At 50.4% G+C, this 25,879-nt stretch overlaps 6 protein-coding genes across 6 annotated transcripts; 2 read left to right on the top strand and 4 right to left on the bottom strand.

Annotated features, from left to right (window-relative positions):
* Nucleotides 1-1,074: 1,074 nt before the first annotated feature.
* On the bottom strand, nt 1,075-2,858 carry F5B22DRAFT_612994 (cellulase-like protein). The gene is made up of 3 exons (XM_047975381.1): nt 2,659-2,858; nt 1,824-2,573; nt 1,075-1,631 (listed from the first exon to the last, which is right to left on the bottom strand). Exons 2-3 carry the CDS (start codon nt 2,262-2,264, stop codon nt 1,302-1,304), a joined length of 771 nt encoding a protein of 256 aa, XP_047829285.1. The 5' UTR covers nt 2,265-2,573; nt 2,659-2,858; the 3' UTR covers nt 1,075-1,301.
* Nucleotides 2,859-3,227: 369 nt separating this feature from the next.
* F5B22DRAFT_637387 (NIMA-interacting protein tinc) lies at nt 3,228-6,068 on the bottom strand (the record flags this gene model as incomplete). The annotated part of the gene is made up of 5 exons (XM_047977433.1): nt 3,228-4,409; nt 4,462-5,006; nt 5,066-5,245; nt 5,313-5,870; nt 5,945-6,068. The coding sequence occupies 5 exons, from the start codon at nt 6,066-6,068 to the stop codon at nt 3,228-3,230; spliced, it is 2,589 nt and encodes an 862-aa protein (XP_047829284.1).
* A 4,665-nt stretch (nt 6,069-10,733) lies between these two features.
* F5B22DRAFT_612982 (uncharacterized protein) lies at nt 10,734-13,862 on the top strand. Its single transcript, XM_047975380.1, has 3 exons — nt 10,734-11,732; nt 12,535-12,912; nt 12,980-13,862. The coding sequence occupies exons 1-3, from the start codon at nt 11,481-11,483 to the stop codon at nt 13,397-13,399; spliced, it is 1,050 nt and encodes a 349-aa protein (XP_047829283.1). The 5' UTR covers nt 10,734-11,480; the 3' UTR covers nt 13,400-13,862.
* Nucleotides 13,863-16,148: 2,286 nt separating this feature from the next.
* F5B22DRAFT_282823 (uncharacterized protein) lies at nt 16,149-19,931 on the bottom strand. The gene is made up of 5 exons (XM_047970311.1): nt 19,805-19,931; nt 19,506-19,592; nt 18,083-19,287; nt 17,023-17,914; nt 16,149-16,674 (listed from the first exon to the last, which is right to left on the bottom strand). Exons 1-5 carry the CDS (start codon nt 19,823-19,825, stop codon nt 16,354-16,356), a joined length of 2,526 nt encoding a protein of 841 aa, XP_047829282.1. The 5' UTR covers nt 19,826-19,931; the 3' UTR covers nt 16,149-16,353.
* A 287-nt stretch (nt 19,932-20,218) lies between these two features.
* On the bottom strand, nt 20,219-23,297 carry F5B22DRAFT_612952 (histone acetyltransferases subunit 3-domain-containing protein). The gene is made up of 2 exons (XM_047975379.1): nt 22,502-23,297; nt 20,219-22,149 (listed from the first exon to the last, which is right to left on the bottom strand). The coding sequence occupies exons 1-2, from the start codon at nt 23,040-23,042 to the stop codon at nt 20,648-20,650; spliced, it is 2,043 nt and encodes a 680-aa protein (XP_047829281.1). The 5' UTR covers nt 23,043-23,297; the 3' UTR covers nt 20,219-20,647.
* A 929-nt stretch (nt 23,298-24,226) lies between these two features.
* F5B22DRAFT_648088 (uncharacterized protein) lies at nt 24,227-25,149 on the top strand (the record flags this gene model as incomplete). Its single annotated transcript, XM_047978976.1, has 4 exons — nt 24,227-24,380; nt 24,486-24,578; nt 24,659-24,778; nt 24,890-25,149. 4 exons carry the CDS (start codon nt 24,227-24,229, stop codon nt 25,147-25,149), a joined length of 627 nt encoding a protein of 208 aa, XP_047829280.1.
* Between the last annotated feature and the right edge of the window lie 730 nt (nt 25,150-25,879).

Below are 25,879 nucleotides of genomic sequence, written 5' to 3'. Positions count from 1 at the left end.
TCATGCGCGGTGTCTAAAAGTCAAAAGTGACAGCGTTGAAAGTCCTTCGTATTTTCCATTTTCTCTGTTCTTAATAAATGCGGTTTAGTTTGCGCGTCAAAGCACAATAAAAATGGTAATACAATTAGGCTTCAGATATGTTTCCCGGCGAGCATTATATAGAGAGTCTCACCTGTGTGCATAGCTCAGAAAGTAAAAAGAATAAGATAATCAGTATCTATACATTGGGTCAAATGTCGTTTCATAATTTTAACCACAAGCGAATGAGACTCTGTGGTATTCGTCGCTGGAGTTATACTACATACTATTTGCTTATTTGCGTAGCCAAGACAGTACCATAATAGTCTGGTACATTCCTCACAGAATACGCGGTTAGATATATCGTGTTGTGCGTAAACCTCAAGACCAAACCTTCACTCTCGTTAGTGGGATAGAAATACCCATCCCTTCAACAGTCTAACTCCCTTCGACCTCATCAGATGCCTTTTCATGATGAGCTTTATCCCAAAACTAAAGCCGAAAGCCCTACTCAGCCTGAGCAAGAAAAAAAACAAGTAGTACAGGAGCAAAAGAATTACGTACAACACCAAGGATTCGCCGGTCGTCACCGACCCGACTACTGATTTGGCGCTCTCTGGTTTATCTAGGGGAGAGCGAACGGGATCCCGAGCTCTCCAGAGGCTATGGTCGTACGTGACGATCACTGGTGCCATTGGGATTAATATCAACGGCGTTGTAGACAGCTGGATATCCAATAATGTGTGTTGAGTAATTAATTACATGTACCCCCGATCTACATAATTCGGTATCTCTGACTTCGATTGCAACAATAACTTTTACCCCTCACCGAATAAGTGTCTGTATTCCTATCGTGGTGCTCTACTATATGTCTCAGTCAAGTGAAATCGAGTAAAATGAGGGTGCGGTCTGTATACTTCGTCTACTGCATTTATGATGATAAAAGGCATGGACGGGTAGGAGAAAAGAAAAATTTAGCGAGACTTGGCGAAATACACTGAAGCTTTCAGCGCTGAACATTATATAAAAATACCCAAGAACCAGATGATATTACTTTGATAATTGACTAGGTACCTATCTTAATATCGTCTTTGCAGGGGATATTTGACGTACTTGAAAACAAGAATCCCTGAGAAATAGTCGGCTTAACATCTACTTAACTTAAGGGGACGGTACGAGTTACCTTCAAAAATGCACATTAAGTTGCATTATTTTTAGTATATACGATACAATATTCCAATATCATCCTCCGCTATCTCAACCTGGCTCCCACCCCCAGGCCCCTAAAAGGAAGCAGTCCCAGTAGCCCCAGGCAACCAAGTGCTCACACTGCTCGAGCCCGTAGGTGTCTCATTAATCGCATCGTTGTTCCGCGAGCATCCGCTCTTGGCGACGAGGGCCGCGGGACACGCGACCTGCTTGAAGGTGACGCCCGGGTTGTCGGCGCCGCCGAACCAGTCGAAGCGCCAGTAGCAGCCCGCCTTGAGGGCAGCAGGGAAGCCGTCGCATTCGGACCGCGACGACACGCCGCCGTAGCGTTGGCCCCAGCCGTTCGACGGGGCGCCGTATTGGTTCGTGCAGGCGTTGAACTGGCCGACACCGCCACCGGGGATCTGTGCACGGTATGGTGTATTAGACCTTGTCATGTCGAAGCTATTTGTTCTCGAAAGAAATGGGATGGATGATCGCAAAGAGGCAGTAAGAGGAGAAGTGGAAATGAAATGATACGAAACCCGAGAGACTGATGGGGTGGATAGAACCAAGAACAGATAGGAGGAAGCAAATGAAATCCTAGTCTCACTCACCGCAAGATCGAAATGATTCTGTCCCAGGTCTCCGCCAGTATTGCTCGCCTGCACAATCATCTTCTTGCCCGCCACAGGGCCGCTCGTGAACGTGAGTTCGTAGCAGGCGCAGCACCAGGTCGTCTCCGTCTGCCCGGAGATGCGCACGGCGGCCCAGCCGTAGCTCAGCGACTCGCTGACGGCCCAGGGGCTCTGGTTCGAGCACATGTACGCCGAGCCGCCGTTGTCGCAGCCCGAGCGCGTGGCGCCGTTGTCGTTGAGCGGGGCGTCCGACTTCGAGCACGTCCCGATGAGCTTGCCGCTGTTCGTCTTCATCGACCAGGCGCACGACGGCTTGCAGCAGTCCCAGTAGCGCGTGGTCTGCCCTGAGCCCGAGGCCCCCTGGGAAGAGGCCACGCCGGCAAGGGAGAGGGCCGCTAACGGGAGGTGTTTGAGATGCATCCTTTCTGCCTTTCTGCTTTCGAAGGCTGCTGCTTGTTTCCTCTACTTGAGTGTTGTGGTCTAGGGGATGTTGTGATATTGTACCACGAAGTAACCCGGTCACGTCGATCGCCAGACAGCCGAAAGAGCAACACTATCTACCTAGTACATGATTGAGAGAGAGGTCGGAGCTTTAAAGAATGCCTGAATCGCATGATGGGATGTCATACCAGTCGGGATTCTAACCGAAATAGCTATATTGCCGCCTTTGCTTGAAAAATCGCCCATGCTACGCGGTCCAGTAGGAAATATTCCATCGCTAATTGCACACTATGTACCGGAAGACGGAGGTTAGCATGTAGACATGGCCTGTGAGCTATCCATAGGTTGGTTCACAGTGCTGGATCAGGAGTACCTTCTCGAGATCTCTTGGAGTAACTATCGTACTACCCACCTACGTAATATCATCCCGTTTTATCCCAGCGGCTGGCGGTGAGGGGATATCGGGCCGAGTTTTAGCATGATTGCTTGATATAATTTGAAAGTGAAACGGGACAATCTGGGAAAAGAGTCATTGTTCACCGTGTGCCGGTTCTCGATACCACGATAGCAATATAAATACAGATTTGCGATGTCATATCATTGGCGGCAGGGTTAATACAGCCTCATTCCCCGCGTTTGGAAAGCTTGGCTTCGGAGTCTAGCCACACTTGGACTTTTTAATAGCTGACCTAAGCATCAGAAGTTCTCAAGGGGAGGACTCGGAGTATCTATTCAAGTCTTGAAGATGAGAAAATAGAACCAAGTCAGCATAAGATGTGAGAGTAAAGTAAGAAATAGAACATCGCCTATTTATTATTCATTCTTGTAGGGAGGAGACTGTGTTACTAGCTTTTAGAAGCATTAGCCACGAGGGATTCTGATCCCTGAATCTATGAACCAGCACTTTCGGGCTACAGGATGTTTTTCTGAGTAGAAAGATGCTTAGGACCATCCATCATCTCGGCGTCGTCTGTTTTCGAACTCTTCACCAACACGATCCATGACTCTGCCTAGGAAGCCACCGCCTCCTGATTCATCCTCGCGGCGATCTTCACGACCGTCGTCATCGGACCGTCCATACTCCTGTCTCTCCTGGCGACCATAATCATCGGAACGCCCGTATTCATCTGAGCGTCCGTATTCCTGTCTCTCAGATCGTCCGTAGTCGTCAGATCGTCCATATTCTTGTCGTTCTTGGCGGCCATAGTCATCACCTCGCCCACCGTAACCGCCATCATCTTCTCGTCGCTGACGCCATCCACTAGACTCCTCATAGCTGTCTTCATTGCTCTCGTATCGGCGCTCAGTACGCTCCTCGTATCCACCACCATAGGTAGGACGGGTCTCAGTTCGCTCTTGGTAACCGTAGCCTCTACCGCTATCATCTTGTTCATAGCGGCTGTATTCGGAACGCTGCTCTCCGCTAGAGTAATGAGTTTCGCTGACGTTAGCCTGTCCATAGCGGTCTTCAGAACGGCCATATTCGGTCCGGCTCTCGGTGTAAGAACCGTCGTTGTACTGCTGTCTGCTCTCGAATGATTCGCTTTCCTCCTTCTTGAAGGCACCACCAAGTATTGAGCTGCCAATTTTACCAAGAAGACCTCCGCCAAATGATTCTTCACCGCCATCTCCTCCACCGCCGCTGGGTAGTTTGATTTGACCACCTGACTGGGAGTCAACCACGTTCGAGATACCACCCGTGATACCTTCGAAAATGGCACCGGCAGCGGCGCCAGCGATGCGATCCTCAACGGTGCCGCCGCCTTGGAAGGTTTTGTTCATGCCGAGGGGTTTTCCACAGCCGTGGCCGGTATCATGGACGCCCTCCTTATGGTTTTGACCATTAAGCACACCTTCGCGGGAGAGCTTCTGTCGATATTCATCTTTGGCATCATCAGGCATCTCGCTCCACCATTCCTCAACGCTGCGGAACATCATGTTTCGACCGTCTTCGGCACCGTCCTCTCCCATATGGCGCTGTGCTGGGTGGTGAAGCACACCGTTAACGATTCGGGTTAAAGTACGATCAATGTCAACACCCTCGTCGTCCCAAGCCTCCATTATCTGAGGTGTGACCCAGGCTACCACCTTGCTGGCAGTCTTGCCTGCAATTTCGTTAAGAATCTTGAAATGGTTAGTAAAAGACTATACTACGATGAGGTTCTAGAAACCTTACGTTTGAAAAGTGATCCTTGGACAGCATTGAGTGTGTGGGATCGGAGCAGTTATGGTCATTGAATACGATATGCTGTTCATTCTGACTGCTAGCGATGATTTCGCTTGACCCAGTCGCAAGCTCATTCTTCACCTGGGAAATGATAGGTAAGACGAAAGGCGCAATAATGGTGAAGACCCACATCGATAGCTGTTCTTCGAGCTGTTCGATGATCTGGGGTAAAATGGGAATCTTCTCGATAGCCGCACTGATGGATTTCATCAGGTCATCATGGAACTCGATGGCGGGCATAATCTGCTGGAAGACTTGACCGGCATATTGAGTGAATTCCTCAGGGTCTCGGGGAGAGATCGAAGTATTCTCCATTTGTGCTGCCTGAGCATTGGATTGGATGTTGTTCATTTTCTGCTTCTTATCGTCAGCACCAAATACACCATCTGGGATCTTGTCGAGTAGATCTGCTAGGACACTGGTGTCATCGTGGGAGTGCTGTTCTAGTTGTCCTTCAAGTTCTTGGATCTCGTTCTGGGTCAACTTGTCCGAAACTATATTGTCCCCAGGTTAGACATGGCCTCATGGGCGTTCATATGGTTAACTACGGTACCTTCGCCAGTGACGGAGTGGAGGAAATCAACACCACCAAATGTTCCCGTGACAATCGGCCAAACTTCGTGTCTGACACCTGGGATTTGTAGTTGGGTACGGCTACCGACGTGAGGAAATATGTCACGCTCGCCCAACTCGATCAAAGCCAGTTCCGTGTAGTTACTATGAGCCAGATAATCTAGTGATATGTTAATGCATGTCTCACATTGACATTTGTGTGTCATTTGTGCGGCTCCTATTCTTACCTTCGAGGCAGTGAAGACCGGTTCCCAGAAGTCGTAGTGCCTCGTAAAAGTCGGCCTTATTGTTGCTATGCTTATAGTTTCGAACTAGCTCGATACTTTTGCCGAAGAGGCGTCGAACGTGAAGGGCCGAAGTCATAATATTCACGCGCTCGTTTGCGATATAATTCTTCATTCCGGTTTCTTCATCAATAGCAAGCTCAACGCTCTCATCGACAGGGCCACGCAGTGCTCGATGGTACTGGCGAGCGTCTTCATTGTCGGCATAATTCTTCGGGTTATCGATATGGTCTTCGGGGCGGTAGCAGCCGAGACGCTCCGCGGTAACTTCGAACTCCTTGGAGCCGAAGCCGAAACTCATGAAACCGAGAACAGAAAGGAGAAGACGAATGGCCTCGGCTGAGACTGACTTGACGGTACCTACGTCAATCGCTTGAGAATAGTCGCGAAGCCAGTTTCCGAAGTAGACACGCGAAACCATCAATTTATTGAACTTCTTGCCGCCGACCGCGCGGGCCATAAGAATGGTGAGAAGGGTGTCCTCGATATCGCCATGGCGCCCTACGACGATGCATACGTTAGCACACCTAAAGGTTGTCGCTTGACAGCGTGAGTAAATAACAAGGATCACAAACAGTTCTGGCCCTCAACCTTGGAAATGCCGGCGATGTTGCCGGCGCCGAAAGCAAGCGCGGGTCGCACAAAGATAAACAAGATAGCCAGCCCCAGCAGCCCAGGGTAGAGCTTCGGAGAGATCATGATTGTATGTCTCAGGGCTCGCGTCGCAGTAATATGGTGATACACCAAGTGATGTTGGCGAGGAAGTGGAAAAGGAAAAACAAATACTAGATAAAAATTGCCAAGCTGGACCAAGGAAAGAGAGATTGTGTGGTGATGTTAGGCAGACGACAAAATATAGCGACCTAAAGGTAGGGAGAGAATTTGAACTGACTGAGGAGGGACTGGGACGAGATGTGACGTTGTGGTGGTGGAGAGGAGGGGGAGGGGAGCTCTGAGACCCTGGCTCTTCCTTAGCTCTCTGCCCTGGCACCGATGATACAGGCTGGAAAGGAGGGCAGAGAGGGGGAGGGGCATCTTGTTTGATGTCGTTTGTTCCACCAGCAAGCAAGCGGCCCCTTGACTAACAGTAGTGCCATTGGATCGGCTACCGCATGCCGTACTAACTGGCGTGGTGTCGGGGCCCTCGGGTGCGCCCGCGATACCGTACCTTGCTACGTACTTCGTACAACAAGTCAACAGGTAGGTAGGTAGGACGACCGCCTGGATTTCGATGGAGGGGTTTGGAGGGGACCTGTCTGAGGTCAAGATTGGCTGATCACGGAGGATGCCAAGAGAAGGCCAAGCCAAAGAGCGTACGAAGTAAGTCTGGATAGCAGTCGTAGGCAGGCTAGCAGATCGCCCATTGAATCAATCACTTTATGAAACTTGACTTGTTCAGACTTGTTCATCACCGGCAGCCTACCGTCGTCTTCCTTTGGCAATCCGCTCTATAGCGATGTTATATGGTGTAGAAACTTATGTCGTAGTGTATTTGCCGGCTAAGAAACTTGTCATCACTTAGTTTATGATCTCAGTACTCATATCTAATCGTAATGTAGTATCAATGATGGAAATGCCCGAAACGTGGAACCTCGTTTCACCGTTCGCATGGCTACATATACTTAATCTCGGAACATGGAGCAGGTGTCCTCTTCCATAGGCGACTTCCATAGGGGACGGTGAAAATGGCATCAACAGACTGTGTGATTCGTTCACGGTGTTATTCGAGGGTGAAGGCAATTAATTGGCCTTTATAAGCAGTAGGCAATAATATCTGTACATGGGCATTTGCAGAACAGAGCAGTGAAGGCAGGTCTAGTTATGCAGGTGATATATAAATTGGGTAGTAGGTATGTGACAAGGTCGTCACAGACTTGTCACGATTGGCGCTAAGATCAAGATCTCGATATCCCGGAAGTCTGGTTTGGCTCAAAGGGAAATGGTGAAACTTGGGGCGGGCAATGCAATGCAGGTGATGGTGATGTGGTGATGGGACGGGATCGCATGGCAATGGGGGAGAGGGGGAGGGGGAGGGCTTGGCGGATCAACTCGGCTCCGCAAGCCGACAGAGGCGGGGCGTGTGGCATAACGCGCTTCCGTGTCTACACACCTACCCAAAGACAACTTCATAACAAAGATAGATCAAGATGCTCGCTGCAAGATTGATCTTGCTCTGGTATTATGCTTACCAAGATTTTCGAGAGTCTGCTTGTTGTTATATCCAAATATTTCCTCTGCATCTACAAGCATTGAAGCTTAACATGCTTATGACTAACTTGGAATTATACATACCTACCTAAGTAGGTAGCTACCGTCTTTCGACACCTGTACAAATATGTGTGGCAAAAGCTCCCCATTGCACTGATAGATGTAAATGTTAGCATTCCTGGAAACCTTCAATTATCCAGAGCTTAGATGATATGCTGAATTCGAGCAACGCTTGAGAAAGTGATCGCTGTAGTTAGCTTGTGGGTATCTTGGAGCGTCTTGAATATGTCGACGGGAGCTTTCTTGCATTGCTCAACATGTTTGTACAGTCTCAAATGCTCCCGTTTCACCAGACTACACACCTAGATGATCAAACTTATGGGCATACACTTATATGCACAAACCCGAACTCGCACTTGACGATCAGATGTGACATGAAATGACCTCAAGACTGGATGGGCGATAGTCGCACAAATTTGCTCTTGAGGTGAACACGTCCATGTACTCTGACCTACTACGTACGGACGTGTTACTTGTTGTTCCATTCGCACGCAAGTTTACATAGTATCAGCAGTTCGTATTTTGCTAACCCGAAGCGCGCCAGGTAGGTGGTTGAAAATGAGTAGAAGGCCGATCGAGAACTCTTCTCTACGGGATGAATACATTTGTTGACAAGCCTTGTACTCTTCTCATCGACCTCTGGGCGTTTGAATACATGCAAGTATCACCACGCAATGAAATCGGGATTGGACGGGTTCTAATAGCCTTTGCTGCTTGGAATATTAGGTGTAAAACTTGCCCAAAAATTTGAAATTGTGAATAAACCATGAAAAGGGTGCCCGAAGACTCCGTGGTGTGTAGGCACTGCAAATGATGAGGTGAGGGCAATAAGCCGCAAATATTGAGCCGGGTTGCTTTGGCAGAATACCTATCTACATACTTAGACAGGCGCAATACCTCCAGGCTGGTACAGACAGTGTTGTATCGGTAGGTAGGTATGTAGGTAGGTAATGGAGGAGATTCGTGCTGGGTGTTTGCAGGCAGGCCACTCGCGAGAAATAGCGGTTGCTTTAGCGGGAAAGCCTCCCGTCGAGTCAAACAGGTCCAAGAGTGCTGGAATTAAACCTATAATCGAGTTGATTCCAGCATGACACTGTAAGAATGGAATTAACAGCGACGACAGCGATGGCAGGCTGGTAGAAAGAGGGAAAACGGAGCGGATTCAGGCGTTGGGAGATGGGGGAAGAGCACTGAAAATTGGCGTTAGGATCAAGGCTGGGGGGTGCGTTTGACCCTGAAATCAGCCTGGGGCCTGGGCGGGGAGACACCTGGGCAGAGCCTGGGCGCTGGTGACCCGGCAATTGCCGCCACTGTTCTACGAAGTATGGCGCTTGCTGGGACACCACACAGTGACGCTAGGTAGGTAGGCACTTAAGGTAGGTTGCGCAATCAACCTTAGCCGACTGCACTGCAACGAACGGCCGCCCGAATGCTGCACTTTGACTGCACCCCCCGAAAGGGCCTAAGCCAATCAACTCTACAGAGGGCATCAGCCTGTGCAACACTAGGTAGGTACCTCCTCCGATGCTGGCTTACTGAGTACCAGGTAGGTAGAACACAACGCTGTAATCATTCCAAAGCGCGCTGAATAAAACCACCCAAGGCAGGTAGCATGTACGTGTACCTACCGCCTCCACACACGCCCAAGTACCTTGGTAGCTTACAGTTAGGTGTCATTCTCGGGGTATTTATTCTCTTTATTTGTTTCTCGAGACGTTCAGTCCTACTACCTATACGGACCGATTTCAGTAGTACAGAGCTGGATAAGTAAGTATGTAGGTAGGTAAGTATAGCAATGTACATCTCTTGCTGTAAGAGTGGTCAGTTACACATAGAATAGAACAGTGACATTGCATGGAGCATTGGACCACCAGAACGATGAACGGTGGTGCCATCACTAATTGATTGATCTTTTGATTATCATTACCTATTATTTTCCAGGCCTAGAATTTATTTTCTCGCGCATTTTACGGGGCTGCTGGGTGTACGCACTGGATCATGGATCAGTCGGGCCAAGCAACTGGACACTGCCCACGGCCTCAAAATCTCTGCTAGCCTCTCTCGCTCACTCGCTCGCTGTCTGCGACAAAAATCGTGCAACCCCCTCTTTCATCCTCCACTCTTTCAGGTCTACTATATAGGTACCTTAATGGCAACAACTATCTTATACTATAGGTGTCTGTTGCACCTGTATTCATTTCAAGACCGCTCGAAAAGAAAAGGTTATAGCTATAGACCTTTATAATTACAAGGAACTACAAACAATTGCAACATCTGAGCTGTTATACATTGGGGTTGCTTTACAGAGAGGTATCTTTTGGCGCATCTCTTAGTTGAATGTACCTACCTACCTAGGTACCTACCAAGCGGGGAAGGAATACATACCTACCACGGCGCATTATTGATGAGCCTACAAAGTATCCAGTACCTCTGACCAACTGAGCAAATAGAAAGCTGCATAGCGCTTGCGCCTATAAACAGTGACTACTCCAAGCATACCTATCTAGTGCAAACAGAGTAGGTATATGACACGCAAGCACTTGCCTGCTAGGTACATCCTAAGAGGTAGCCATTGTAACCATTGTAGCCCGCAGTGGTCGATTAGGTACTATAACACATTAGGTGCATATATATACCAAGGCAAGTACCTATGTATGTGGTGGGCATTGATGCGAAGTTGGTGTAGGTACCTAATACCTGTCTACCACTAGGTATGTGGAATGCACTAAGCTATGTAGGGAAACTCACACGTCCTCAGTCCTGCACACCTCTTACACTGCCCCAGTGGGCACTCAGCAAGAGGTGTAAGTAATAGCATTAGGGAGTTAGAGGTGTCTTTTGCAGTGTACTTAGGTAGGCAAGTACATTCAAATTAAATGGGTACATCCTACAACGAAGTACCTAAGGTACCATAGGTAAGTAGGTACATTCTCTTCCGATGCCACTATCGGCTGCACCCAGTGCACACCCATTGAGTGCACCCACCCATCCTCCATTACCTGCTGCTGGTATCAGTGATCAAGTGCGAAATCAGCCAGCCCGGGCAGCCACCATATTTAGAGGGCAGCCCCTCCCGCTCCAGCACATTGCCCTGATAGACTTTTCTAGCTTTTCTGTTTCCCGAGTCTCGAGTCTCTCTCTCTTTTCCCTCCCCTCCCCCCATCACTACCGTTGTCCACTGTTCATCTCCAGGACCCCCCGGACCCCCAGTACATGATAATACAGTACCACACTACCACCACACCGCACATACCTTTTTAGCTGCTAGGCGACCGACAGTTAGCGGGTGATTCAGCACGCCTGAACAGGACAGACAGTCAGACACATTTTAATCCCTCGGCTACTTAAGACAAGCAACAGGATCCCGCATCCTTCTGAGACCACGCACTGCTAGCATCTGCTAGGATAGCGCCACAAATCTCACCAGGAATTCCTCTCGGCACACACACACACATATACACACAACACCCACGCACCCACGCACCAACACACCAACGCGCGGGCAGGCGACAGGCGACAGGCCACAGCACACACTGGTGTACCTACCTCTTAGGTACCTCGAACCACCCACACACCTTCCTCTATAGCATAGCATACCTAGCATACAGCATACATACCTACCTAGTAGGTACCTACCACTACGCAGCACGGGCAACAGAACCAGTCCCCTGCAATCAGTCAATCAGCCAGGGCCCAGTCCACTCACACACACACACACACAATTCAGTCAATCAGGGCAATCAGCACACTGCTGCCGCTCTCCCCTCTCCCCCCCCCCCAATCCACCTATAATAGAGGCCCGCCCCCAAGGTCCGCACCTACGCGCCCCCTCTACTGCACTTAATGGCTCGCCCCAAGAAGACAGACGGCCTCAAACAGCCCGCTCCAGTTGCTCCCGCGCCCGCCATGGTTCCAATGCCAGCTATGCCGATGCAGCAGCAGCAGCAGCATCAACAGCTTCAGCACCAGATGACGCCCCAGCACCAGATGCCCCAGGCCATCGCCCAGCAGCCTCCCATGCCGCCCATGCAGGGCACCATGCCGCCTCAACAGCGAACCATCGGCTTTGACGAGTTCATCAGAGTACGCGACAGCGTGAGTCTCTTGCTTCTCTCTATCTCCCTCTATCTCTCTCTCTCTCTAAGTCCCTCTCTAAGTCCTCTTTGACTCGCTCCCGGTCTCCCGGTCTCCCTGTCTCCCCTACCCAAGCCTCTACCCGAGTCTCTTATCTAGTACTCTTCATAGTCTCCAAACCCAAAGTCTTCTGTCTATCCACCGCCCTCTTCCCCTAAGCCTGTAACCTGCCTGCACCCCTTCCAAGCCACTCTTGATCATGTCGCCGTCTCCCTGTCCGACTGTCTAGGCTGGTATCTAGCGTCTAGTGCACATCCAGCATCTGTTTCCTTCACCAGGCCTCCGTCTACTGAGTCCCTAAGCCGCTGTCCACTATTCCACTTACACTCGACCATTTCGTCAACTGTCGCGACATGGGGAGTCTGCTTCAATGGTTGACTGGCCTCCGGCTTATACACAAGCTGTGTGTACAACAAAACGCAAAGGTCGCCAGGACCAGCATCACAACACCATTTGGCAGTCATGGCCAAGTTGCAACGTATGTGCGGCCGTAGTACGTGAATCCTCGACGAGACGGCGAACGGTGTTCTCTGCTATAGTTAGCATCATGACCATGTACAAATGAATTGTTGGCTTTGCAAATGCTTCATCGTCGAATGTCATCAGCGGCTCTGTAACAGCTGGTAACGAATTGACCTTGTGTTGCCGAGACCTGATGAGTTTATTACATCGACATGTTGTCTTTGACTCAATACGCATGCCTTCATTTGACCACATATCACTTCAAGTCTTAATATCTCTTATATGCTGACATACTAATCAGGTACACCAACGCTTTAACACAATCACTGCTCTTATGAAGAATTTCGCGGATGATTTTGTTCGACAGACTAATCTCTTGATTGGGGAGCCTGCGCCGTTTGACAATGGAGCTGGTGCATCCATGCAGTCTCTGATTACATCACTCGATGGTATCGGCGGTCAGCTTGGAGACCTTCTTCCACATGGCGAGGAGAAGAAGGAGCGTAAGAAGCGCACTCACGATCCTAATGCCCCCAAGCGACCATTAACCCCCTATTTTCTATATATGCAAACGGCACGACCAATTATTGCCAATGATCTAGGTGCTGATGCTCCTAAGGGCGCTGTGCAGGAGGAAGGCCAGCGCCGATGGGCTTCCATGTCACCAGGAGAGAAAGTTGTATGTTACCCCGTCATAAAGTGAAAATCTTTCCGTACCAGGATATAGTGGCTAATTTCAACCGCAGGCTTGGAACAACGCGTACCAGTTTAACCTCCGCCTCTACAATGCACGAGTTCATTCGTACAAGGCGGGAAACCCCGACGCGAGGAACATGACGGATGGCGACGCTCTTAACTACGCTGATGCCAACGGCATTCCTCAGGCCGATGTCGTCACTGACGACTCGATGGCCCACGACGACCAAAACGCTATAGCGGAGCAGCTTCAGATGGCCGCTCCCGCCATGGGTCAAGACGACGGCACCAAGACGCCCAAGGGCAAGCAGACGCGAAAGCGAAAGAGCGCAGCTGGCGATCTTGACGATGGTGAGAGCAGTGCTGCTAAGAACGCGACGCCCGCCAGCCCAGACAAGAAGCGCAAGCGCCAATCAAAGGTACCAGAGATCGAGGAACCCAAGAAGTCCGCTCGTAAGAAGAAGAATTAACGAGATACATATCTTATCTAATCCTATCTTCTTCGGCTTTTTGTTTGCTTGGCCTTTTCTAACCACTTATCTCCTTCAGCTTTGAGATACCTCGTCATGGTTCCAGATCGCTTCTGGGCTTTGTTTATAGAGAAGCGGGGTCTTCGACGACGGCGGCATATGTTCATATGTTGGAGAAGCCTCGAGGAAGGCATCGGCGCCCTTCCTTTCTCTACCCTCTTCCAGTTTCATTTGGCTTTACGGCGATTGTATGAGTTATGAAAAACTTTGACTGAACGGTCAGCTCGGCTGATCAGGTAGAAGGGAAACAAGGATCCTTGGAACATCTCCAAGGTGGTGTGTGGGTTGTGTGGCGTTCAGGTCTGGATGGTTACGTATGGGATTGCGCTGTGTACTTAAGTAATTGCGTTGAAAACATAAATTCAGCGCTTGTTTGTATGAAAATCTAGCCTGTTGCTCCCAATTGTTTAAGTGCAGTAAAGGATATAGAGTGAGGTTCCTCGAAACGAAGAAACTCATGTTCTGTATCCCTCTATCACCGCTCACACGGTAAAGCGCTTCTTGCTGATTGATAATGGCAGAGCAGAAGGTAGTCAAATGTTTGTTTCTTAGATGACTAAAGTCATAGGTAGGAATCCAGGATCAGACAGTATGAACTTGACAAGCCCATAATAGCCTATAATTACTTTGTACTACCACAAAAAGGTAAGGGTTGTACTACCTGGGGGCAGTCAACAGTTGCATTCATCCTGACGCTATTTTCATGGTCAAGATGTGTTTTTACACCTACCTAGGGAAATGCGGATTTGTTACTTGCCCGTTACCTACGTATAGCTCATTGTTAGGTAGTAGAAGTGGTCGTCAGAATACCTAACAGGTAGGCCTGTGCCACTAGCTAGAGAGGTAGGTACCTACCTAGGATACAGTACCAGGCAGATTGAAGGGGAGCTGGCCCTACTGCTGCTACCTTGTAGTGAGTGGTATTACAGAACCTACCTAGGTACTATGTAGGTAGGCAGTTAGTATATCTAGGTATGAAACTGTACTCATAAGCGCAAAAGGTCGCCTAGTAAGTATCTACGCAGGTACATAGAGGTAGGTAAGGCCAGGCGTATACCTACTGAACCCATGGTAGGTTTTCCAGCTCCAGGTAGGGGAGAGGGAGGTATCTGGATTTGGGAGGACCAGCAATGGGCTACAGCACAGAGGGCTGCACAGACAGACGAATGCTTGCACTACTACAGTTATGTAGGTTATAAATACTGGTAGGCGCGTATACTTGAGTATGGGCCACGAGATCTCAACTGCGCACTTGTTGAAGTGCATACATCTAGATATATAGGTAGGTAGGTACTTGAACAATACACGCCGACAAACTGACATACATCAGTCTCTCTACTGGAGGTAGGTAGGTAAATAACTTCATGTATGGTTATACCTACATCTACTTGCAGACATGGAATTGCTTGGGCATAAGCTAGGTAGGTAGTTACTTGAGGTATCTATCTAGGTATACACCTACATACCTACATGGGATCGATGTTTAAATAAATAGGGAGAACACCGCTACTATCTGACTTTGAGGACCAGGTCATAGTATATGAACAGTGGCAATGCCAGCCAGCCAATCATCTTACATCCTTTTTGTCTCTTTCCCAGGACAGGTCCAGCATGAGTACCACCCATCGCTCTGTTTTCGCAGTAGTTTTTCCAATATAAGCGAAGATAGGAGTCTACGAATACAAACATATATATATTGGATATGGGCATTGGTAATTGTTAAAGAAACAAAACTCCGTGCTTGTTAACGAAATACTGACTCGACCGCCAGCGCTCCTGATTCCGACTTGCCATTGACACGATGACCCTGGCGCTACAGTTATCCCCCATAGTCCGTCCCCGTGCTATCGCCAGGCAGGTTGACGGGTACCTACCTAGAAGGCGACTGTGTCTACCTACAGCATACCTAGGTAGGTATCGAACCCAAGTCTTGAATTGAGCTACCTAGTAGAATGAGGACCCTTGCCTAGAAAGAATCTACATACAGCGGCCGCTGCTAATGTATCTCTCCCCTTCTCCCCTTTCTATATACCTTGCAGTACTTATATACCTACATACCTACCTAGGTACACACCTGATCGACTGTCGCCTAGCCTAACCAGAGTTGTTCACCAAAAGATTAGTCTAAATGGTTGTAAAGATAAATTCTTACTTGGTCCTTCATCTTCTGCCTCGCAAATACACCATTGCCAAGAGGAAAATCATGCATCTACTTCGGTTACACCCATAGAACATTGCCAAGCAGTACCGAAGCTGATATGTTCCTATCACGAGTGTTCCCGAATCCATCTGCTTCATAGCTTACCCTACTGCAAGCAGCAAGGTAGTATATGTACAAGAAAGGAAGATCCGAAGGCAGAAAGTGAATTATAAGCCTATGGAGGAGTTGTTGGTACTTCACAAGAGCTAGCAGGACCATGGCGCATAACTGGGGTGCCCGAGCCTCGTCTCGCCACCTTCTCTATCTCTCTGCTACATGTCCTAGAGTACCCAAGTGCCTACAGAGAACGCAGTAGCTCAATTTTACAAGTCCTACTAACTTCAGCTTAGATGACCACGAGTTAGCGAAATAACTACGCAGGTAAGTGAATAAGCAAGAGATACACGCACATAAATTCGGATAAGGTAACGCGGTGGCTGGCTGTCTATTTACATAGGGACATGGTCTGCCCAAGCCGGTAGATACCAAGGTATGTAAATCCTGAAGTGTTCCACCATATCTCACTCCCAGCATCTAAACTCACCTCTGTCCTCCTCAGTCACTACCTGAGTGAGTTCACCAACAAATATGCATGCATTCAGATATCCAAAATCTCAAAACCATCCATCCACCCTCCTTTTTGCATCGCCTTCCAATTCACTGACTGACCCCACTCACTCACTCGCTCACCAAGTTAATACACAAACCAATCCTGCGCAAGCGGCAAACCCGTCGCCGGTTCAGCGGTACACAGCTTCCCATCGGCCTCAACGGTATACCGTTCGGGATCGACTTTCATGCGAGGCATGGCGTCGTTGAAGGCCATGTCCTTCTTGCCGACCGAGCGGCAGTTGCGCACGGCCTCGACGCGCTTGCGCAGGCCGTAGGTTGACACGGTGCCGGAGGTTATGCTGGCCTGGGAGACGAAGAGGACGCTTGTGGACGGCACCAGGGGAGCGAACATGGGGCGTGCGATGACGGGCTGGACTGTTGGGATGGAGGCGTTGGGGTCGCCCTGGGGGATGAGTTAGTTGGTTAGTAGATGTTTGGGGACGAGGGGTGATAGAAAGGGTTCGTAGCTTCTATGCAGAAGGGATGGATGGAGAGAGCTGGGCAAATAGACGAGATCATGTAGAGATGGTAGAGGTAATTGGAGAGAGACTAAGATATGATATCCTTGGGTTCGGAAGACACAATGTCCAGGTGGAGGAATTCAGAGCCATTGAGTTCTGATATAGACAGATATGAGGAGAGATGGGCAGGAGGGAATAACGTGTGCGAGTGCGGGTGTAGGTACGAGTATGAGAAAACAAAACAAAAGCCAGCAGGACGGAAAAGGGCGAAAAAGAAAGAATACACATACCATCTGTGCCCAAGCAATCAACCCGCTCTTCACAACCAGACTAGGCTTGGTACCGAACCACGCCGGATCCCAGACCACCAGATCCGCCAACTTGCCGACCTCGACACTCCCGATGAGATGTCCCATGCCCTGCGCCCGCGCCGGGTTCACCGTGTACTTGCTGACGTACCTCTTGACGCGGAAGTTATCCGCGCCGGTGCCCTCGTCCTCGGGCAAGACGCCGCGCTGCACCTTGTTCTTGTGCGCCGTGTTCCACGTGCGGAGGACGACCTCGCCGCAGCGGCCCATGGCCTGCGAGTCCGAGGACATCATGCTGATGGCGCCGAGGTCGTGCAAGACGTCCTCGGCCGCGATCGTCTCGGCGCGGATGCGCGACTCCGCGAAGGCGACGTCCTCGGGGATGTCGCGCGATAGATGGTGGCACACCATGAGCATGTCGAGGTGCTCGTCGAGGGTGTTCCGCGTGTACGGACGCGTGGGGTTCGTGGATGACGGGAGCACATTGGGATGCTCGACGACGGAGATGATGTCGGGCGCGTGGCCGCCGCCTGCGCCCTCGGTGTGATAGGTGTGGATCGTGCGGCCCTTGAAGGCGGCCAGCGTCGACTCGACGTACCCGGACTCGTTGAGCGTGTCCGTGTGGATGAGGCACTGCACGTCGAGCTCGTCGCACACGGTTAGACAAGCGTCGATGGCGGCGGGCGTGGTGCCCCAGTCCTCGTGGAGCTTCAGTCCACACTGGCCTGCGAGGATCTGCTCCCGCAGCGCCGCCGGCTCGCTGTCGTTGCCTTTGCCTGTGATCCCGACATTCACGGGAAACTCGTCGCAGGCCTGGAGCATCTGGCGCGTGTAGTGAGCGCCGGGCGTGCAGGTCGTCGCCGATGTGCCGGCGCTGTTGGCATCGTCAGGAAAAGATTTGGTTGATGGTGACAGTAACGGAAGGGAGTGAAACAACGAAGAAGCTGACATTCATACTCCAAACCCATTCGGAGTGCTAGAATAGGAGGGAGAAGAGAAATAAAGAAAAAATAAAAATGAGAATAAAAATGTAGAAACTCACCTAGGTCCCACGCCGCCACCAAGCAAAGTCGTAATACCAGACGCAATAGACTCAAACGCCTGTTGCGGGCAGATGAAATGGATATGCGAGTCCATGCCTCCCGCGGTGACAATCTTTCCCTCGCCAGCAATGACATCCGTGCAACTTCCCACAATCATGCCTTCGCTGACGCCGTCCATGACGTCCGGGTTTCCAGCTTTCCCGATGCCCACGATGAGACCTTCTTTGACGCCGATGTCAGCCTTGTAGATACCAGTGTGGTCGACGATCAGCGCATTCGTGACCACGAGGTCGAGACAATCCTTGTCCGCGCACCCGCTCATCTGCCCCATGCCCTCGCGCAGCGTCTTGCCGCCGCCGAACTTGCACTCGTCGCCGTACACCGTCATGTCCCGCTCGACCTTGACCCAGAGGTCCGTCGAGCCGAGTCTCACGCGGTCTCCCGTCGTCGGGCCAAACATAGCCCTGTACGCGGCGCGGTCCATTGTGAACGGCGCCACGACCTCATCTCCTCCACTTGATAAGCCCGCTGTGGGCTGGGGCTCGTGGGCGAAACCCGCCTGCTGCAGTTTCGAGATGATCTCGTCGGCGCGGCTTAGATCCAGCGGTCCCGAGGCAAGCCCGTTGCCGCCGCGGATAGCGCGGTTGCCGCCGATCTCGACGAGCGTGACGGTCTTGGTGTCGCCTGGCTCGAACCGCACCGAGGTTCCCGCGGGGATATCGAGACGGCAGCCATACGCCAACTTCCTGTCGAACGCGAGCTGCGGGTTCGTCTCGATGAAGTGGTAATGGCTGCCCACTTGGATGGGTCTGTCCCCTTTGCTCGTGACTTTGACGCGGACGCGGCGTCTGCCCTCGTTGATGGTCACGCGGCTGCTTTTCACGACAACCACGGCGCCGGGGGCGTTCTCGGCATCGTACGCAGCGGCCGGGGACGGCGGGAAGACATCGGGCGATGGCACGGGCAAGAAACTGCCGTACAGCGCCTTGGCGAGGTCCCCGTCCTCGGTGGCGATGGGGTTATGCACCGTCACCAGATACGTGCCGACGGGGAACGTCCCTTCGACCTGGATCTCGTGGAGCGTGCTCACGACCGAGGGCAGCACGTGGCGGCGCCCAAGCATCGTCGAGCCGATGGCCATGAGATCCGCCACCGTGTGCTGGCCATCGCGGATGAGCTCCTGGAGATTATTTGCGATGAGAGCCTGGAACGGGGTTCGCATTAGCCCCCATCCTATCCTATCCTGTCCTCTCACAACCACCCTTTCCACTGCAATGCAGGGAGTATCCATCTATCATGCTTAATAAAAAGCATCTGTACACAGTAGGCCAAGAACGCATCATCCACCCGTGTACCAGAAACCTCTCGCTTCGGTTGAGGTCATAGCAAGAATTGTCTAACGGTTAGGTAATGGGAACTCACCGTCGCCTCTGTATGGTTCAGCCGGACTCCTCTGGCGAGACGTCGCTGGGCGAGGAAGCCCAGTTGGGATATGACGAGCTTGTCAAGCTATATAATAACACCAATATTCCGCGTTAGCTATGTTTCATAGTGACCCATTTTCACTTTTCTCATTCACCACATGCGTGACACACACACACACACCCAGACCGAAGCCACAATGTGTATGTGACATCTGGCGATGGTCCCAGTCCCCGTCCCCACGTGGCCTTGGCAAAACACTACACAAATGCGGGGGATGCGCACTGGATCGAACGAACCTCTTTTGGCACGAGATGCATCTTGAAGAAAACAAGCCTCTCGGTGGTTTCATGTATGGATCTTATCTTATACGCGAGGGTAACACATACGGAATCACGTCACACGCGAAAGAAAAAAAAGCTGATATATGAACTATATAAGCTGCCTAAGGTGTGAAATAGCTAGGTTAGCTAGCTAGCTAGCAACGGAACGAAACCAATTGGTAATTGACCCCCCGAGCTAAATCGTTGACTCAAAGTTTGAACACCAATTGGAGTTGAGGGACACCATGCAAGCTTATCGCGAAAGGTCTCGCTCCCGTGGTGTCAGTAAGGTCTGGTACCCCGCAGCTGGCACATCTGATAAGGGAAGCAAGTAAGAGTGATGTATGATGAGAAATAGCTTCATGTCATGCATCTTTTCAGTGAACCGTCGCCTTAAATGATGTATGCTTTTGAAGTGAGATTTATACATGGTATGGTCTAGATAAAAAAGGCATCAGCTTCGTGAGACTGGCCTATCTTATTGACTTTGTATGGAGTGATAGGTAATGCATTGTTTTAATCTTGCCATGATCAATTAATTGCTCTACGTAGCTCTTGTCAAGCAAGGTTTGATGCAAAGTTCGTCACAGGATATTCCCCACGGCAAAAGCCCCATCCCCCTGCCCATAAGAACAATGGATGCAAACAGATGACCTCCATACCATCCTCGAACAGAGAAATCTGTTGGGCTGCGGCGCTTCAACTCCCAAAACTCCATATCCGGTATCAAACAACCCAACGCCTGCTGCTGCACCCCTGTTGTACATGATCATGCTAAGAATTTTATAATCCATTCGCCAATATGAAGTCACTGCTGTCTCATTCCTCTTCAACTTCCTCGTCCCAAGTTTGTCGTTCCTTCTTCATCAGATCAGCCATAACATCAGGCTTGAAGATGGTACTATTGGAGTCAGTGGCGCGAGGCACTTTGCCGAGGTTCTCATCATCAAACACCGTTCCGATATTGTCGATCCAGCGACGCCGTCGTTCCATCAGTGTCTTGGTCACGTCACCAATGCCTGGTCTTGCCATGCCAGCACCAGCACCACCAGCGGGGTGGCTACCACCGCCGGCACCACCAGGTCGCTTTGATTTCTTACTCTTGCCCATAGTTCGCGTGCGCTTAAGGTAGGCGCCTTGGACTTGAGTATCTAGGTCTTCCAAGATGGTTTGATATTCCTGGTGTGCCATCCTCTCTTTGACAAGTTCGGTGAGTCTCGCCTTGCGGGCGCCATTGACGAGGATCTGATGGCGCAGTCGATCTTGGAGTAGTCGTAACCGTGCCGCTACCTCGTCATCGAAATGACCGTCGTAGTCACCATCAAATCCTTCTTGCGGTAAAAATCCGATATGCCGAAGCTCTTGTTTGATGCGCTCGTCGACTTGCAGATAATCAAGCTTTGGATGCGTCGCCTTCTTCCAGGCTTCGCTGGCCGATTCCGTCATGAAAGCGGCGGGCGGAATGCTTTTGGCTTCATCACCGGCGGCGCCTGGGGCCCCATCCCCGTTGGTTTCCTCTCTTGCATCTACGTCGCCGTTAACGCCGTTTGTCATAGGCTTGTCTTCGCTCGGTTGTGCGCGTGCTTCGGGGCGCATGGCTTGCAGGAGACGGGAGAGCACTGGTCCGACCGACAGCTTATCCGTCTCTGCAACATCATCGTCCATATTGTCGATGGTGCCACGGGGTTGATTAGGCGCCAACTTGTCCCTACCTTGGCCATTGGAGTCAATGGCCATCGCATTATCTTCCTCCGCCCATATCTCTGTATAGTGCTTTTTGCCTCGTTTCGGCATAATGAAGGACGTTGTACGGTCGCCTCGCTCTCGTAGGAATGTGAGATCCTCCTCGGCGAATGGACGAAAGTACGGTTCAACATAAGACGAAAAGGTGGTAAAACTAATCTGATTTGTCGGTTTGGCATTGCTGAAATCCTTATCGGGAGGGTCGCCGGCAATCTGGTCGGAGAGATCTGTCTTAGGAAAGACGGCAACAGAATACAGCTCCTTCAACTCATCAATCGACATGCCTGACTTGGCATCGAGGATCTCATATACGGTGGGGTCGGGGAAGGTGGATGGGTCTTCACCAAAAGTCTGGAATTGGGGGACTTCGCGAGCTGGCGGCGCGAACTCATCTTCCGAGGACTCTTCTCCTTCCTCCTCCTCTTCCTCGCGCGTATCCTTGTCAAGCTTCACTTTTTCGTCAACCTCCATAGCACTCGATGCGGGGTGGGCGACAGGAGATAGCGAAGAACTGGCCGAGTTGTTGTCGCGAGACTGTTTGAGAGGTTTGCTACTAGAATCACGTAGTGGGGATCGTTCTGTAGAGACTATCGTCAATCCCGAGATCGGCAATGTCGCATTGGTAGCAGTAGTATGAAGCAAGTCAATGCGAACGCAAAACAGATAAAACGGGAAAGAGACCGAGGGCAATGGTCAGATTCGAAGTAGTTTGGTAGTTAACGGGTAGAGAATGGGAAATTAATAGCCAAATAAGGTCATTGGCATCACCAAAACAACAGATGAAGCCCGCTGCGGCGACAATGATTTGCTCGAGCCAACTGCAGATAAGCATAGCATGTACCCGCATACACAATGTGTGTGCTATGCGTGAAACAAGAAGATAACAGAATAACAGAAGTGGCGCGAGTTTGCGTCTACGTGGTGACTTACCAATATTCTGGTCTCCGGCGGTGAGATTGTCATTTGCTTTTCTTTTCTTCTTGTTGGGCTTCTTCTCCCCATCCTGCGACAAACCATCTTTGCGCGATTCGGATTTGGCGGTGGCCGACTGCATTTCGTTGGCGAGGTGGCCCTTCTTCTCGCTCACAACAAGGCGCATAGCCTTGTCGCACCAATTGCCGCGGCGGTCGATGAGGTCGTGCAGCTTCTCTAACTTGGAGAGTAGCGCATCGAGGGTCTTGGAATCGGGGATAACGGCATTGGAGACGCCCTGGTCGATGATGTCGTCGGCTAGGATGGTTCGCACGTGTTCGTACTTGATGTCGAGTAGCTCGCTGTCGAGCAGCTCGACGGGCGGGATGCTAGCGGCAGCGGCAGCGGCAGCGGCGGCGGCAGCGGCGGCGGCGTTGGCAGTGGAGGTGGTGTTGGCGTTTGCGGGCAGGCTGGACATGGGGGTGGTGTTGCGACTACGCTGAGGCTTTCCACCCGAGGCCTTCTTGCCCGTGCCCTTCTGACTCGGCGCGGGCGGCATCGCGAGAGTGTGGACGGGCAGGGCAGGGAGACGGAAACGGGAAGCGAGACAGTATCAGGGAGTGAGCGATCTAGCTGGCGACCATGATGGCAACAATTGGTTGAGGTGTTGGCTGTGACACATTCGGTAGATAAGGGGGCGTCGTCCACAGCTGCGCGTGCAATTACGTGATGGGCTGCCTGCTCGTCCAGTATATCGTCGAGGATACAGTCTGGGGGACACCGGACAACTGGACACTGGGGAACGGCTTGGCACGGGACACCTCGCATTACCTAAACTCAAGCAGACAGCTGCAGACTGAGGCAAGCCACACATACATATGTACATATATACTTAGGTAAGTATAATGACTAGTACTGTGTACATCCATGTATGTATGGAGTAGGCCACAGGTACATAGCTTGGATACCCGATAGGTACAATTTCCCTATTGGGAGATAGTGTCTTAGGTACCGATTAGTAGTGCTATAAGTACCGATCTACCTTATGTAGTACTAAGCTTATATGTAGGTACTTAGGGAAACACCATGGTAGAAATATGTTGTACGGCTTCACTCACATCCATCTTAAGGGATGTCATACTTACCTATGCTTTCAATATATGAGTACATACTTATTCAGTCAATATACTTGCCATGGTTTACTTATATGAATACTCTTTATGAGGATACTGAGGTACGTTTACTGGTTAGAATGTGACATGGATGCGATAATGCGATACTGCGATAATTAATTTAGGACCCCACGAAGTAATGTTGTTAGATGTTATGTGTCGTTATGCGTTTGTTCGAGCTCATTGGTTCTCTCCTTCGGCCCTGGGGAAACTCAAGAGAACTCGGGCATCCAAAGGGCAAACAATGACTTTACTGCAGTTTTCTTGGCTGATTGAATCTTTCCGATGTTGATAGGGTTCGCAATTCGAAGCACCCAGGCTGCGTTCCCATTCCAGAAGGTACCAGGGATTTCATTTACGTCTAAGCAACCCAGATGCGGAGGGCTTGCACCATGAAACACGCGTGCAAAATGAAGTTGGCATTATTACTCTCGCCTCGGCTGCTCTTTGCTATATTGAACCCAACGTAGTCCCCTAAGTTTTTGGCTGGTGTGGCGCTACCCGCGATTACCTAGGCTGGATCCTGCAAGAATTGATGCCCGGAGCACCACTGGCTGATGCATTTGGAACAATGTCTCTTGGCCAGAAGCAAGCGATCCTGGCACAGATGGCGGGCCTGCTCAAGGCCCTCCAGGACTATCCACTTCCCGTGAGTGTTAAAGGCTGGGGAGGTGTAACGTTTGATGACAGCGGTGCCATAGTCGGCGCGCCCATGCCAAGCGTTGGTACAGGGCCGTAGTCTTCCTTTGAAGACTTTTATAAAGCGGCCTAGAATAGCAAAGCTGATGACAACTGATATTTGGAGGGGTGGCGTGCTAACGGCATCGGAGAGCGTGTTGAGGCTTTCCTTGAGCGCGGTCTAGTGGTACAATTTTCTGGCTTGGAGTCGAAGCAAGAGAGGAGTGTTGTATATGTAGATTTTAGTTAGTATCCTTTCCTTCTGATGAGTATCTCTTGTTGGGCCTTTAGCTAGATCGACCTTAGTATTGACATTTGTGCGAAGCTACAGATAATATACTGTACGACCCTGTGATAGGCTGTATAATAGCACTTTTTGATTATGATTTTGCCAGCATCCTATACCTTGTGTATGAATTCTTCCGCTCTTTCTCTACCACTGGCGGTTAGCTTAGGGGCTGGTTGAGCGACGAAACCCCAAAGGAGAAGGACGCCGAAGCGCTTCGGAACGCCAAACTGACCAGTCTATTCCTTTCACCTCTTTTTGTTACGGTAGGGTCCGATAGCACGGGGGTTGACTGGGAAGTCGCGCAGGCATGGGAGGATGAGCTGCGAAAACAGGACGCAAAGCGACCTAGCTCTATTCAAGGAGTCGAAAAGATTGCAGATATTAACGAACTTTTGGGATGTCTAAAATCCTGGACATTAACTAATCAAGATTATTTGAGACTGAATCCAGAGGAAGATCACAAGTGGAACGTAAGACGCAGGAGCGAAAAACAGCTCATAGGCTTACTGGATCATATGGGATTTTAGACGGCAATGTTGGAATAGGTAATAGGCGGAGATGATACAATTATCAGGAGCATATGTCCCGGAGTGAGGCTAGGTTGCAGGTAGGTCGGATGCGAATGCGAGCGTCCTAACATCGATACTCTTTCCTCTTCGTCATATTCTCGTTTACAAATGGCACATGCGGCACAGTCCGCGCTCTTCAGGCTATCCTCGAATCGCATTTCCCAATCAATAGCTCTGGTACCCCTTGAGGCCGTTATTTATATGTTTCTAAAGAAAGTGAACTCATCCAGCGACCTTCTAGGAGCAGTTAACAAAACCAAACGCCTTGGAGCTATCTTTAAATTCGTCATCGTACAATCTCCAGTGTTGTCTGACGACCCCCTTTCTCTCTCCAACGCAAGGATAATTATTCAAATTGCAACTATAGTCGATTTGAAGTCGATGTAACAACAGTGGCAGGCATTTCTATACTTCGTGAGAATTTTCCATGCAGTCAGACGCATAAGCCATGCACTGAATCCACAAATCCAAATTCAAAGAGCGTATGATGTTTGATATTTCATGCCTTGCGCTGTACGCAACCTACATTATCACCCCTACTGCATAAATATATCCGACTGTTGCACGGAAGTCTAGGGAGGGGTATGCAGGTGTCGTAAAGGCAGCAACATTTTAAGCCTCAAGTTCTAACCTGTGAATGGTTACTAAGGATTGACATATTATCACCGTCGAAGTTACTGTCCCATAG

Source organism: Xylaria bambusicola (assembly GCF_022495145.1).
Source record: "Xylaria bambusicola strain CBS 139988 unplaced genomic scaffold F5B22scaffold_31, whole genome shotgun sequence".
In the NCBI taxonomy this organism is placed as follows: domain Eukaryota; kingdom Fungi; phylum Ascomycota; class Sordariomycetes; order Xylariales; family Xylariaceae; genus Xylaria; species Xylaria bambusicola.
The sequence above is the reverse complement of the archived record's forward strand: the minus strand, read 5'-3'. Positions and strand labels throughout refer to the sequence as shown.

Coding starts and splice junctions, on each gene's coding strand:
- F5B22DRAFT_612994 (XM_047975381.1), bottom strand. CDS start 2,264: ATGCATCTCAAACACCTCCCGTTAGCGGCCCTCTCCCTTGCCGGCGTG. Junction 1,632..1,823: donor AGAATCATTTCGATCTTGCG/GTGAGTGAGACT, acceptor TACCGTGCACAG/ATCCCCGGTGGCGGTGTCGG.
- F5B22DRAFT_612982 (XM_047975380.1), top strand. CDS start 11,481: ATGGCTCGCCCCAAGAAGACAGACGGCCTCAAACAGCCCGCTCCAGTT. Junction 11,733..12,534: donor TCATCAGAGTACGCGACAGC/GTGAGTCTCTTG, acceptor CATACTAATCAG/GTACACCAACGCTTTAACAC. Junction 12,913..12,979: donor TGTCACCAGGAGAGAAAGTT/GTATGTTACCCC, acceptor TTTCAACCGCAG/GCTTGGAACAACGCGTACCA.
- F5B22DRAFT_282823 (XM_047970311.1), bottom strand. CDS start 19,825: ATGCATCTCGTGCCAAAAGAG. Junction 19,288..19,505: donor TGAACCATACAGAGGCGACG/GTGAGTTCCCAT, acceptor ACCCCGTTCCAG/GCTCTCATCGCAAATAATCT. Junction 16,675..17,022: donor TGATTGCTTGGGCACAGATG/GTATGTGTATTC, acceptor CTCATCCCCCAG/GGCGACCCCAACGCCTCCAT.
- F5B22DRAFT_612952 (XM_047975379.1), bottom strand. CDS start 23,042: ATGCCGCCCGCGCCGAGTCAGAAGGGCACGGGCAAGAAGGCCTCGGGT. Junction 22,150..22,501: donor CGCCGGAGACCAGAATATTG/GTAAGTCACCAC, acceptor TAGTCTCTACAG/AACGATCCCCACTACGTGAT.